The 15,947-nt window shown below is 39.4% G+C and overlaps 1 protein-coding gene across 1 annotated transcript in view; it reads left to right on the top strand.

Annotated features, from left to right (window-relative positions):
- The window catches only part of IL23R (interleukin 23 receptor), a 67,183-nt gene that overhangs the window by 10,347 nt on the left and 40,889 nt on the right, over positions 1-15,947 (top strand). The window contains exon 4 of the mRNA XM_043876033.1: positions 916-1,039. Coding sequence (XP_043731968.1) covers positions 916-1,039 — 124 coding nt within the window. The remainder of the gene's footprint in view (positions 1-915; positions 1,040-15,947) is intronic.

Below are 15,947 nucleotides of genomic sequence, written 5' to 3'. Positions count from 1 at the left end.
GAAACTCTGTACCCAATAAACAACAACTCTTCATTTCTCCCAACACCTCAACCCTTGGCCACCACCATTCTGCTTTCAGTCTCCGTGAGCTCAACTGTTCTAGACATCTCCTATAAATAGAATCATATAGTGTTTGTCCTTTTGTGGCTGGCTTATTTTATTTAGCATAGTGTCTTCGAGGTTCATCTATGTTGTAGCATGGGTCAGAATCCCCTTTCTTTTAAAGGTTGAGTATGTATATATGACTATCAAACTTTTTTTTTTTCTTTTTGGCCTCACCCCGAGGCATGTGGGATCTTAGTTCCCTGACCCAGGATCAAACCTGCTCCCCTTGCATTGGAATGCCAGAGTAGAAGAAAAACATGGAGAACCCTTTCACAACAGCCAAAAGGCACAGAGATTTCAAGGTGGGAAAGACCAAAATAGCAAATTCTGCAGAGTTCAAACTCAGTGATGACAGTAAAGAAATCATGGGATTTGTGGATTAGAAAGTCACTGATGACCTTACAACAGTGGTTTTGGTGGAATTGTGGATCTGAATCTTGATTGTTTGGGGTTCAAAAGTAAATGGGAACTGAGGAAAAAGACCAGTATTATGGACTTTAAAAAAGAAAAAAGCTATTGTGAAAAGGAGAAAGATATACTGACAGCTGAGGGAAGAGAATTTGGGGAGGAATTCTTTTTGATGGGAGGAACTTTATCACCTTAGTATCCCCAAAGAGGGAATATAGTAAAGTATGTGAAGGAAAGCAGCAATATTTCAGGGCAAAGTGGGCTGGAATGTGAGCTGGAAGGGGTGGAATGGGGGAAGTGCTGATTGACCTGGTTTTCCAAATAAAATGGAATGGTTATCAACTAACTATAAAAAACCTTGATGTTTCTGTGGTGGCTCCTAAGTGATACATTTTGTTGCAGATCCACCAGATGTCCCTGACAAAGTAACCTGTGTCATTTATGAATATTCAGGCAACATGACTTGTACCTGGAACCCTGGGAGGCCCACCTACATAGACACAAAGTATGTGGTGTACGTGAAGAGGTAGGTTCCCTCCTCAACAGTCTATCCTGAGCAATTCCACTCCAGTTCAGCCAGTGCTCTGCCTCCAGCAGGGATCCAAGAAATCTGCTTCAAATGTTAAATGCATCTTTACTATCCCCAACTCCCTAATACTGATCAAGGAATCCACCAAAACACTTTTCAGGCCATTGATGTTTTCACCCTGTGAGGCAATATGTTCCATAATCTTTCTGCTGTTTTTACTCATTGGAGGTAACTGTGGGCAAGGACCTAATGTGATACAGCACAGCACAGTTTTAAAAGGATCTCTGCTTGAATCTCAGCTCTATCCTCCTAGGATTTAGGCACTTAAACTCTCCAAACTGTCATTTCTTTATCTTTAAAATAGGCTTAAAAGTAGAACCTAATGGATAGGTTAATTTTGTTTAAGTGGAATTTGACTTTTTAAAGTGTGAATCACTATGCCAGGTCCATCAGTACAGTTCAGTCACTCAATCGTGTCTGCAGCACGCCAGGCTTCCCTGTCCATCACCAACTGCCGGAACTTGTTCAAACTCATGTCTATTGAGTCGGTGATACCACTCAACCATCTCGTCCTCTGTCATCCCCTTTTCCTCCTGCCTTCAATCTTTCCCAGCATCAGGGTCTTTTCAAATGAGTCAGTTCTTCGCATCAGGTGGCCAAAGTTTTGGAGTTTCAGCTTCAGCATCAGTCCTTCCAATGAATATTCAGGACTGATTTCCTTTAGGATTGACTGGTTGGATCTCCTTGCAGTCCAAGGGACTCTCAAGATCTTCTCCAACACCACAGTTCAAAAGCATCAATTCTTTGGCACTGAGCTTTCTTTATAGTCCAACTCTCATATCCATATTCCACATATGGAAAAACCATAGCTTTAACTAAATGGACCTCTGTCGGCAAAGTAATGCCAGGTCCCTAGTTAGCACTAAATTCATGGAAGATACTATTAATAATGACCCCCAAATCTTAAATTTGGTGTCTATATATACCAACCATCTTCCCTGGCTTGCCAGGGAAGAATAAGGGAGCTATCTGGACACAGGACTTTCAGCTTTAAAACTGAAAGCAATAATTGAATGAAAGTAATAATTTCTTAATTGCAGTTGAAGAGGGCTCTGTGGAAACACTCTTCTGTTATGATCTAACAATAACCAGACTTCAGGAGCCAGACAACCATGCAGCCAAAAGCTCAAAAGTTTTATGCTTAAAGGCAAATAACTAATCATAAACATTATATTACTTCATATGAACTTAGATTAGGGGAAATGTATTTTTAGTTTCTACTATTTGTAAATTGCAAAATAGGAAATGGTTGATGTGGAAAAATCTTTCTCTCCTTAATGTACACAACTCAAATGTTTCTGGGTCATATCTAAACTATATCCATGTACGTCAGTCTGTTTTGGAATCCTTTCCCAGTGTTAAAGATGGAAATAATTTGAAGGAAAAAACTGTGGGCAAACTGGGCTAGATTGGTCTCCCTATTCTTGTTTCATTTATTTATTTTTTCAAAGAGAGCCTTCAATTTTGTACAGTTGACTTTTGAAAAACACACGGGTTGTGGTGTTGACCCCTTCATGTTACTTTTGACTCTCCCCAAACTTAACTACTAATAGCCTACTCTTGGGCAGAAACCTTACTGATAATAGCTCATTGACACATTTTGTATGTTATATATATTGTATTAGATATTGCACTGTGCTGAACTAAGTTGCTTTAGTTGTGTCTGACTGTTTGCGATCCTATGGACTGTTGCCCACCAGGCTCCTCTGTCCATGGCATTCTCCAGGCAAGAATAGTGGAGTGGACTGCCATGCCCTCCTCCAGGGGATCTACCGGGCCCAGGGATCGAACCTGCATCTCTTATGTCTCCTGCATTGACAGGCAGGTTCTTTACCACTAGCACCATTGTATTCTTAAAATAAAGTAAGCTAGAAAAAAGAATATGTTTTTAAGAAAATCATAAGGAAGAGAAAATACATTTATAATAGTGTGCTGTATTTATTGATAAAGTAACCTTGTGTTGTCTGTTTACAAGATTAATCATCTGTTAGTACCAACATCAAAATGAAAAGATAATGTGAAAAAGAAATTCATATTTATTTATAGGTGTAATGATTCATGAATGATAGGGAATAAGCAGTAATATGATTGCTTTACAGTAGCCTAGTGTAATTGGTAGAATTGCTTCATAGTAGTCTAGCCTATACACTAATGAGTGAATCATTACTTTTATGGCATACAGTATTATAGTCATATTCATAATACAGTATTGGAAACTTTGTTGCTTTTTTTTTTAGAAACACCTGTGATGATAGGCTGATATGGAGTTTCTCCAATTAGAAAAAACGGGCATACTCTATGGTAATGTAATGCTCTGAAAGCAAAGTTATAACAGTAAGGAAACTAATACATTATTAATTTCATATTAAATATCACTTTATGCTCTTGTAAGGATCGACTAGTACCTATAAATATTTTATGCATTTATGACATACTTAACTTTTACTTAATTTTTTTATATTTCTAGGCTATACATTCATCTGTGAGTTTTTCCACATTGTTGCAAATCTCCAAAACTTTCCCCAATATATTTATTGAAAAAAATTCACCTATCAGTGGACCTGTGTAGTTCAAACCCATGTTATTTAAGGGTCAACTGTATTTGAAGTACACTTGTATACTTTTTTTTCTCTAATGATTCTCAAAAGTTTCACAAGCCACTGTTTTTTAAATAATGCATTTATTGGACTCCTACTGTTTGCCACACACTGGGCAGACTGGGCCAAAGGTTTAATATGTGCTGTGCTAAGTCACTTCAGTCATGTCTGACTGTGTGACCCCATGGACTGTAGCCCACCAGGCTTCTCTATCCATGGGATTCTCCAGGCAAGAATACTGGAGTGGGCTGCCATTTCCTTCTCCAGGGGATCTTCCTGACCCAAGGATTGAACCCGTGTCTCTTAGTCTCTTGCACTGGCAGGTGGGTTCTTTACCACTAGCACCAGCTGGGAAGTCATTTAATCCCTTATGCAACCTTATGGGGTACATATGATTATTTTCCTGATTTTTGTAGACAGGTGACTGAGGCTTAGCTAGGTTAGATGATGTGTCTGAGGCCACGCAGCTATGAGAGGGAGAGGTGGGATTTGAACTTGGCATGGCCTGACTGCTTTCTTCCTAATTTAGTTTTTTCTGCTAAAGTGGTGTGGGAACCCAGATCACAGGGCATATTTGAGAGATGCTATCTACGTCTCATCATTATGGAAGGGAATAACCTTCCAATCTTGCTCTCTCAAAATAGAATAATTTTGACTAAGTGAAACATAACATGTACCACCACTCTGTTCAAAATATCTGGACAAAAATTAGACAGATTTTATCAACAGACTGCTAAGCCTGGAGTTACTGGCTACATGCCATGGGCAAGAAGCTCACATCTTTCACTAAGCAGAGGTATGGTTGGGTACCAAACCTCTGGAAACACTGAGGTCAGAGATAGATTATGATGTCAAACAGTACACAAGTACTGCACTCTGCTACTTCATGTGCTTCACATCCTCAATCTTCAGCTCAACCTTGCACAGTAACTATTATAATTGTCCCCTTCTACCGAGCTTAAGTTACTTCCCCAAAGTCACTTGGCTAAGACATCAGGGAGCTAGGAATGTAACAGGTGTCTAAGACTTAACCTCTCCTCCTTGTTTCTGGGATTAAATAATGCCTTTGAGGTGAAAAGAGGTCATGAGGACAAGAATCTCATTGTAAAGGCAACCTTCATATGTGTGTGTGTGTGTGTGAGTCACTCAGTCGAGTCCAACTCTTTACAATCCCATGGACTGTAGCTCGTCAGGTTCCTCTGTTCATGGAATTCTCCAGGCAAGAATACTGGAGTGGGTAGCCATTCCCTTCTCCAGGTGATCTTTCCAATCCAGTATTGAACCTGGGTCTCTTGCATTGCAGACAGATTCTTTACCATCTGAGCCATCAGGAGGCTTCCATGGTGTCTCAGGTAGTAAAGACTCTGTCTGCAATGTGGGAGATGTGGGTTAGACCCCTGGGTCGGAAAGATCCTCTATAGAAGGGACTAGCAACCCACTCGAATATTCTTGCCTGGAGGATCCCCATGGACAGAGAGGAGCCATCAGGGAAGCCCAAAGACAACTTTAAGAATGTGAAAACAAGGGCAGTACAGGGGCAAACACCACAGCTGAAGCTCACAGAAGATTTCGATGTGCCAGACTAACAGAGAATGCCTAGGGCCTTGCTATCTATCTCCTGGAACTTTTACTATCTCATGGACCCACTGATCTTGAATAGTTGATTACTTCTTTTTCTTTTAATCAGTCAATCAGTCAGTTCAGTCACTCAGTTGTGTCTGACTCTTTGCAACCCCACTGACTGCAGCATGCCAGGCTTCCTTGGCCATCACCAACTCCGGGAGCTTGCTCAAACTCATGTCCATTGAGTCAGTGATGCCATCCAACCATCTCACCCTCTGTTGGCCCCTTATCCTCCTGCCTTGAATCTTTCCCACCATCAAGGTCTTTTCTAGTGAGTCAGTTCTTTGCATCATGTGGCCAAAGTATTGGAGTTTCAACTTCAGCAGCAGTCCTTCCAGTGAATATTCAGACTGATTTCCTTTAGGATAGACTGGTTGGATCTCCTTGCAGTCCAAGGGACTCTCAAGAGTCTTCTCCACACCACAGTTCAAACGCATCAGTTCTTTGGCACTCAGCTTTCTTTATAGTCCAATTCTCACATCCATACATGACTACTGGAAAAACCACAGCTTTGACTAGACAGACCTTTGTTGGCAAAGTAATGTCTCTATTTTTTAATATGCTGTCTAGGTTGATCATAGCTTTCCTTCCACGGAGCAAGTGTCTTTTAATTTCATGGCTGCAATCACCATCAAGAGTGGTTTTGGAGCCCCCCAAAGATAAAGTCTGTCACAGTTTCCATTGTTTCCCCATCTATTTGCCATGAAGTGATAGGACCAGATGCCATGATCTTAGTTTTCTGAATGTTGAGTTTTAAGCCAACTTTTTCACTCTCCTTTTTCACCTTCATCAAGAGGCTCTTCAGTTCTTCTTCACTTTCAGCCATAAGGGTGGTGTCATCTGCATATCTGAGGTTATTGATATTTCTCCCAATAATCTTGATTCCAGCTTGTGCTTCATCCAGCCCAGCATTTCGCATGAGGTACCCTGCATATAAGTTAAATAAGCAGGGTGGAAATATACAGCCTTGACATACTCCTTTTCCTATTTGGAACCAGTCTGTTGTTCCATGTCTAGTTCTTACTGTTGTCTCTTGACCTGCATACAGATTTCTCAGGAGGAAGGTCAGGTGGTCTGGTATTCCCATCTCTTGAAGAATTTTCCACAGTTTGTTGTGATCCACACAGTAAAGACTTTGGCATAGTCAATAAAGCAGAAGTAGATGTTTTTTCTAGAACTCTCTTGCTTCTTTGATGATACAATGGACGTTGGCAATTTGATCTCTGGTTCCTCTGCCTTTTCTAAATCCAGCTTGAACATCTGGAAGTTCACGGTTCAATACTGTTGAAGCCTGGCTTGGAGAATTTTAAGCATTACTTTGCTAGCATGTAAGATGAGTACAATTGTGCAGTAGTAGTTTGAACATTCTTTGGCATTGCCTTTCTTTGAGATTGGAATGAAAACTGAATAATACATATTAATTATAAAAGAATAAATTATTTTAATACAATAGCTTTATTGAGTATACTTCATATTCCATACAATTCACCTTATTTAAAGTGCAAAATCCAAAGATTTTAGTATATTCAAAGAGTTGAGCAACCATCTCCATAATATTAGAACATGTTCTTCATGCCAAAAGAAACCATATCTCTATTAGCAGTTACCCCGCATTTCCCTTCAACCCTCCCAGCCCTAGGCATCATCTGTGGATTTGCCTACTGTGGACATTTTGTGTAAAAGGAATCATACAAATTATGGTCTTTCATGAATAGCATCTTTCACTTAGGGTAAGGTTTTCAAGATTCATCCATGGTGTAGTATGTATCAGTCCTTCATTCTTTTTTTATGACTGAATAATTTTCCATTGTGTGAATATAGCACACTTAACTTATTCACCTTCATTAGTTGATGGACATTTTGGGTTGTTTCCAGTTTTTTGGCTATTATGAATAATGTTCTACTAACACTGATGTACAAGCTTTTGTGTAGACATGTATTTTCATTTCTCTTGAGCATATACTTAGGAATGGAGTGGCTAGGTCATATGGTGTTGTTTTTCAGTTGCTAAGTCTTGTCTGATTCTTTGTGATCCCATGGACAGGAGCACACCAGGCTCCCCTGTCTGTCACTATCTCATGGAGTTTGCTCAAACTCATGTCCATTGAATCAGTGATGGTAGCTAACCATAGCTTTGACTCTATGGACATTTCTCAGCAAAGTGATTCCTTTGCTTTTTAATATGCCATCTAGGTTTGTCATAGCTTTCCTTCCAAGGTGCAAGTGTCTTTGAACTTCATGGCTACAGTCACTGTCAGCAGTGATTTGGAGCCCAAGAAAATTAAATCTGCCACTGTTTCCACTTTTCCCTCTTTCATTTGCCATGTAGTGGTGGGACTGGATGCCATGATCTCAGTTTTTTGAATGTTGAGTTTTAAGCCAGCTTTTTCACTCTCCTCTTTCACCTTCATCAAGAGGTTCTTTAGTTCCTCTTCAATTCTGCCATTAGAGTGGTATCATCTGCATATCTGAGGTAACTGATATTTCTCCCAGGAATCTGGATTCCAGTTTGGTATTCATCCAGCTGGAATTCCCTTGCTTTCTCTATGATCTCTGCTTCCTCTGCCTTTTCTAAATCCAGCTTGTACATCTGGAAGTTCTCGGTTCACTTACTGCTGAAGCCTAGCTTGAAGGATTTTGAGCATTACCTTGCTAGCATGTGAAATGAGTACAATTGTACAGTAGTTTAAACATTTTTTGGCATTGCCTTTCTTTAGGATTGGAATGAAAACTGACCATTTCCAGTCCTGTGGCCACTGCTGAGTTTTCCAAATTTGCTGGCATACTGAGCATAGCACTTTAACAGCATCATCTTTTAGGATTTGAAATAGTTCAGCTGTAATTCCATCACCTTCAATAGCTTTGTTTGCAGTAATGCTTCTAAGGCTCACTTGACTTCACACTCCCCAATGTCCAGCTCTAGGTGAGTGATCACTCCATTGTGGTTATCCAGGTCATTGAGACTTTTTTCTTTTGTATAGTTCTGTATATTCTTCCTACCTCTTCTTAATCTGTTCTGCTTCTGTTAGATCCTTGTTGTTTCTGTCCCTTATCATGCCCATTCTTGCATGAAATATTCCCTTGATATCTCCAATTTTTGAAGAGATTTCCAGTCTTTCCCATTCTATTGTTTTCCTCTACTTCTTACATTATTCATTTAAGAAGACCTTCTTATCTCTTCTTGCTATTCTCTGGAACCCTGTATTCAGTTGGGTGTATCTTTTTCTTACCTGCTTGCTTTTACCTTCTCTTCTTTCCTCAGCTATTTGTAAAGCCTCCTCAGACAACCACTTTGCTTTCTTGTATTTCTTTTTTTGGGGATGGTTTTGGTCACTGCCTTGTGTACAATATCATGAACCTCTATCCATAGTTCTTCAGGCACTCTGTCTACCATATCTAATCCCTTGATTCTATTTATCACCTCTACTGTATAATCATAAGGGATTTGATTTAGGTCATACTTGAATGGTCTAGTGGTTTTCCCTACTTTCTTCAATTTAAGCCTGAATTTTGCCATAAGCAACTGATGATATGAGCCACAGTCAGCTCCTGGTTTTGTTTTTGCAGACTGTATAGAATTTCTCCATCTTCAGCTACAAATAATATAATCAATCTGATTCCAGTATTGACCATTAGATGATGTCCATGTGTAGAGTCATCTCTTGTGTTGTTGGAAGAGGGTGTTTGCTACGACCAGTGCGTTCTCTTGGCAAAACTCTGATAGCCTTTGCCCTGCTTCATTTTGTACTCCAAGGCCAAACTTGCCTATTACTTCAGGTATCTCTTGAATTCCTACTTTTGCATTCCAGGCCCCTATGATGAAAAGGACATCTTTTTTTGGTGTTAGTTCCAGAAGGTCTTGTAGGCCTTTATAGAACCATTCAATTTCAGCTTCTTTGGTATTAGTGCTTGGGGCATAGACTTGGATTACTGTGATGTTGAATGGTTTGCCTTGGAAACGAACTGAGATCATTCTGTTGTTTTTGAGACTGCACCCAAATACTTCATTTTGAACTCTTTTGTTGACTATGAGGGCTACTCCATTTCTTCTAAGGTGTTCTTTCTCACAGTAGTAGATATAATCATCATTTGAATTAAATTTGCCCATTCCCGTCGATTTTAGTTCACTGATTCCTAAAATGTCGGTGTTCACCCTTGCCATCGCCTGCTTGACCATGTCCAATTTACCTTGATTCATGGACCTAAAACTTCAACTCCTATGCAATATTGTTTTTTACAGCATTGGACTTTACTTTCACCACCAGACACATGCACAACTGAGCGATTTCCACTTTGGTTCAACCTCTTCATTCTTTCTGGAGCTACTTTTCTGCTCTTCCTCAGTAGCATGTTGGGCACCTACTGACCTGGCAGGCTCATCTTCCTATACCATATCTTTTTGCCTTATCATACTGTTCATGGATTCTCAAGGCAAGAATACTGGAGTGGTTTGCTATTCCCTACTCCACTGAACCAGGTTCTGTCAGAACTCTTCACTATGACCCATCTGTCTTACATGGCCCTCCACTGCATGGCTCATTGCTTCACTGAGTTATGCAAATCCCTTCACCACAAGGCTGTGACCCATGAAGGTAAGGTCATATGCTAAGTCAGTTTAAACTTTTGAGGAACTGCCACACTGTTTTTTAATTGAAGTAGAGCTTATTTATAATATTTTGTTAGTTTCAGGTGTACCACATAATGATTCAATATTTTTATAGGTCATACTCCATTTAAAGTCATTACAAAATAATTGCTATATTTCCCTATGCTATACAATATATTTTTGATGCTTATTTATGTCATAGATAATAGTTTGTATCTTAATTGCATACCCCTATCTTGCCCCCTCCCTCTCTCCTCTCCCCACTAGTAACCACTAGTTTGATTCCTATATCTGTGAGTCTATCTTTTTGTCATATACATTTATTTTAGATTCTGCATATAAATGATAACAGAGATTTGTCTTTGACTTATTTCACTGAGCATAATACTTTCTAGGTCCAACCACACTGTTACAAATGGCATAATGTCATTCTTTTTTATGTCTGAGTAATATTCCATTATACATATATGGACATCAGGATACATGTCTCTTTTTGAATGAGTGTTTTCATTTTCTTCCAATATATATTCAGCAGTGGAGTTCCTGAATGATATGTTAGTTTTAGTTTTTTGAGGAAACTCCATACTGTTTTCTATAGTGGCTGCACCAATTTTCAATCCCACCAACAGTGTACTAAGGTTTCCTTTACTCATATCCTTGCCAACATTTGTTATTTGTAGAGTTTTTGGTAATAACCATTCTGACAGGTGTGAGGTGATATCTCATTGGTATTTGGTGGAAGGGGCAGGTGTTGGGCTTTTTTGATCTTGCCACGTAGCTTGTGGGGTCTTAGTTCTCCATCCTGGGATTGAACCCAGGCGCTTGACAGAGAGTGTGGATTCCTAACCAATGAATCACCACAGGGTATTCCCTCTCATTATTGTTTTGATTTGCATTTCTCTAATTATTAGCATTGGGCTTCCCAGGTGGCTCAGTGATAAAGAATCTGCCTGCCAATGCAGGAGGTGCAGTTTTGATCCCTGGCTTTGGAAGATCCCCTGAAGGAAATGGCAACCCACTCTGATATTCCTGCCTGGGAAATCCAATGGACAGAAGAGCTTGGTGGGCTACAGTTCATGGGATCACAGAGTCAGACACGACTTAGCAACTGAACACGCACGCAATGACTAGCAATGTTGAGCATTTATTCATGTGCCTATTGATTACCTGTATATCTTCTCTGGAAAAATGTCTATTCAGGTCTTCTGCCCATTTTTATACTGTCATACTGTTTTCTAAAGAAGTCACACCAGGGGGGCTCAGGATAGGGGGACACACGTGCACCCATGGCTGATCCATGTAGACATATAGCAAAAACCACTACAAATTGTAAAGTAATTATACTCCAGTTAAAATAAATTAGTTAATTTTAAAAATAATTTAAAAAAAGAAGCCACACCATTACATTCCCATCAAGGATTCCAACCTCCCCACATTCTTGTCAATATTTGCTATTATCTTGTTGATTATTGTCACCATAGTGAGTATGGGTTACTTCTCTCAAATCTTGCTAATATGCCTTCTCAGATTCCTGGCAATGAGACTGTGTTGTAAACTTGAAACAGACATAACACAATTTGAAAAAACATGTTTCTTAAAAAACACTTGTCAACCACCCATAATTTCCTATTTGGTATCATAAAAATGTTCTCACAATTTTATAAGATTATTATACATCTCTTTAAAAGCCATTAATGCATTGACAATTATATATGTCTAAATTATTTATACATGGTGGTTTTTGAGGGACATATCTACTTTATCAAGTGAGGGTTACTTACAGTAGTTATGAGTACTGAAATTGTTCTCGGTACTCAAAAAGTCACTTTCAAAGTCTGAAGACTAGGTTTATTAAAGAGTAAACTGTCAGAAACATCCATTGGAAAGAGCATGAACTTTAGACTTTAATGTTTGATTTCCAGTTTGCAGACTTATCAGTTAGAAGACTTTAATGGCACAAATATATGAAGACTGAAGTGCAGTGACCTAAACAGACAAGGCTTTATTTATATCAAGCCATGGTGGTAGGTAGTGCAGAGCTAGTGTGTTAATTCAATTGTACTCCAAGGACCCAGGCTCTCTCTATCTTTCTTCTTTGCAGTCTTTAGAGCACTGACCCTAGTCCTCGGGTACTGCATATCCAGGCTTCTCATCCAAGTTTCAGGCAGGAAAGTAGTGAAGGGAAAAGGAAATTCTCCCATGGACCTCCACTTGCATCTCATTGGCCAGAATTGAATTACACATCTACTCTATCTGGATGGAAACCCAGGAAAGGGGTACGGTGGATGCAGTTCAGTAATCTAATAGTATCTGCCACAGTTGCCAGCTGAGCAACCTTGGAAAATTTGTTTAGCTTTGCTAAGCCCTAGCCTCCTGAGAAGTGAGTATAAGTAATACAAAACTAAGTATTATAAAACTTATAAGAAAGCAAATTATAAGAAAAGGCTCACAAATAGGAAATGCTTGGAAACTGACAAAAAGACGATGTTAGAGTGTTAGAACATCACGGTGAAACTCAAGACTGACTCTAGACTTTTTTGATTCATTCTAAAATCAAAACCTGACTGACTTGGGAGAGAAGATGAATGTAAAGCCACAAAAATGATCACTTACAGGCTATTGTAAGCAATAACTTTATTTACTTTCTTTTCAAGTAGCAATAACTTTAGACAGATGACTATCTAGAAAGAATGTCAAATGTGGTCTAATAAGTAAGACTAATTTTCAAGCTGGTGTACATACATCAATAGTAAAGCCACTCATTTTAAAGTCATTCAAACTAGAAATGTAAACTCAATGTGGGCAAGAATTTTTGCTTGCTTTGTTTATTGCTATATTTCTTTAGCCTAGGATGAGGCCTGGCATCTAGAAAGTGCTCAATAAACACGTGTTGAGTGATCATTCTGATAGAAATGGACATTTCCTGTATCCTCCCTTCACAATCAAGTTGAATAATAATAACACAAGGTCCTATATATTAAAAAGGTATTTTTTCACTGTCTTTTCTGAAACTGAGAGTAAATTATAGCCAAGCTTAGGCAAATCTAACCCAAATTCTAAATTGATTAAGTCCAGATTAGTGGAATTTTATTGTATCTTAAAAAGGACATAAAGGATGTGAAGTGATAGCATAAAAATGAATGTATTCCTCTAGCAAATTCAAAGAATGAGCTCCTGTAACCACAGACAAGTTGGAAAAGAAAATAGATATCTGTTCATCTTACAATTAATTAAAAATACATCCATGGATTAAGAAAAATTACAGAAATTCATTTCTAACTAATGATTAAGGCCTTTCCCCCCTAGGAAAAAGGTGACTTATAATGAATTTTCTGGTTGAGGTAGTATCAGATTTTAAAAGGTTTTTCTTTTTAATACCCTGAGAACTCAGAACCCTGAGTTCTCAGGGTATTTTCTACTTTGGCTGTTGCGTAGATATCAGCATTTGCAGTTTCACTTCCAACTCCTGTGGTTCTCTTTGCCAGTAAAATCATGTACAGAGAGAGGCATTTCACCTCAGCCCACCTACTTGTTTCCACAGTGGCAGAAAGATGGCATTCCCTCCATGGGAGCACTGGGTCCATCAGGGCCTCCAGATGGTATGGGGTTGAAGTTGTAAAGCAGAGGAATTGTGTCTATGTTGTTTCAAGAATCTTCTTTCTGCACAGGACTTCTGTGGTGACCCCACCAGCATGACCTTTCACATACCCTTCTCAGCCCCTTTGTATTTTGCTAAGTATTGCACCAATGGGTGGCGATAGCAAAAAAAAAAAAATCAAAACCTCTGCTATTAAAAGCATCTACTTACTGTTGTCCTGTTACCCTCAACAGCTTCATGTAAATATGTTCTTTCTTTATCATGGAAGCGCTTGCAATATCTGGTATGGTACTCCGTAAATACTTGAATGAAAATGAGTGCATGATGGCCCTTCATTCTATTTTATACAAGTCAATTTAACAAATATTTATTTAGAATTTCATGTCTTCTCGGAACTATGTTAAATGCTAGAAAACTTTTAAAAAATAGACAACATCTCTGTGCATGACAAGTTCATAAACTATTTAGAATAAACACCAATAGTATATTTTCAGGTACCATGCGAGACCAATAGGGTCTTTTAGTTTTAATAAGACCCCTAAAATCAATTGTTACTCTTCTACTTTATAAGACCTGCTTGCTTTTGCCACATGTTTCTCACTATATTCATTTTCATAATAGCCAGATAGAATTCTTAGATATAATTCCAAATATATTTAAGGCTGTGATGTTATATTTCAGTTCTTTTAGGACTTAAAAATCAGTTCATATACTAAAATCCATCTCCTCACTGGTTCTACACCAGTGCTTGGAGAGCTAATTGTGGCTGTGGACAAATACAAAATTTCTGACCGATATTACTTTATATTCATGGTCACTCACTTCAGCTAAGCCCAGATAGCTACCCAGCAGTCCTGTGGCACTTCACTGGTCAAGTCACTCCCCTACTGACCAGGCCATTATCTTGTTACTGCTTCATCTTTGGTTTCCAACATCTTCTCCGCCTTCTCACTCTCTGTTGATGACTAACTTCCTATTTCATTGAGAAAATAAGAGTAATAAGAAATACCACAACCTCTCTCATCTGCCAACACACTGACATCTGAACCCACACTTGGTCTTCCCTTCTTACTGTGGATGAACCACCACTGCCTGAGGCCAGCTCTCTACTATAGACTAGATCTTTCTCTGTCTGCCTGCTAGAGGACATCGCTCCAACAATATTCCTTCCTTTTTTCTGTATCATCACCTTTTCTGTCTTTACTGGATCTCCTCATCAGCTTTCAAAATGTTGTAGCATCTACCTTCCCTAGGCCCCCCACTCCCACTAATTTATCTTTCTGCTCCTTCATATGGCAAACTCTTCAAAAAGAGCTGTTCATATTTTCCGCCTTTACTTCCTCTCTTTTCATCCTCTCTTTAATCTTGTCAAGCTTTTGCCCCCCACCTCCAGGTCTTATCAGTGTCGCTAATGACGTCCCCATTGCCAGATGCAACAGTTTATTCTCAGTTCCTACCTTCCTTTTCAGGAAGGGTAGATTTACTATCAGGAACATTTAACTTAACTTTTTACTTCCTTCTTTCATCTTCGAGGACAGCACTCTCTTTTGGTCCTTCCTGGATGCTTTTTCTCAGTTTCTTTTGCCAATTCTCCTTTATTCTAGTAAAGTAATATCAATACCCTCAGATATGCAGATGACACCACCCTTATGGCAGAAAGTGAAGTAGAACTAAAGAGCTTCTTGTTGAAAGTGAAAGAGGAGAGTGAAAAAGCTGGCTTAAAGCTCAACATTCAGAAAACTAAGATCATGGCATCCGGTCCCATCACTTCGTGGTAAATAGATGGGGAAACAGTGGAAACAGTGGCTGACTTTATTTTGGGGGGCTCCAAAATCCCTGCAGATGGTGATTGCAGCCATGAAATTAAAACATGCTTACTCCTTGGAAGGAAAGTTATGACCAACCTAGACAGCATATTAAAAAGCAGAGACATTACTTTGTCAACAAAGGTCCATCTAGTCAAGGCTATGGTTTTTCCAGTAGTCATGTATGGATGTGAGAGTTGGACGGTGAAGAAAGCTGAGCGCCGAAGAATTGATGCTTTTGAACTGTGGTGTTGGAGAAGACTCTTGAGAGTCCCTTGGACTGCAAGGAGATCCAACCAGTCCATCCTAAAGGAGATCAGTCCTGGGTGTTCATTGGAAGGATTGATGTTGAAGCTGAAACTCCAATACTTTGGCCACCTGATGCGAAGAGCTGACTCATTTGAAAAGACCATGATGCGGGGAGGGATTGGGGGCAGGAGGAGAAGGGGACGACAGAGGATGAGGTGGTTGGATAGCATCACCAACTGGATGGACATGGGTTTGGGTGGACTCCGGGAGTTGGTAATGGACAGGAAGGCCTGGTGTGCTGCGGTTCATGGGGTTGCAAATAGTCAGACACGACTGAACGACTAAACTGAACTGAATCGTGATCCAG

This window comes from Cervus elaphus, chromosome 20, assembly GCF_910594005.1.
Source record: "Cervus elaphus chromosome 20, mCerEla1.1, whole genome shotgun sequence".
Taxonomy (NCBI): domain Eukaryota; kingdom Metazoa; phylum Chordata; class Mammalia; order Artiodactyla; family Cervidae; genus Cervus; species Cervus elaphus.
The sequence above is the reverse complement of the archived record's forward strand: the minus strand, read 5'-3'. Positions and strand labels throughout refer to the sequence as shown.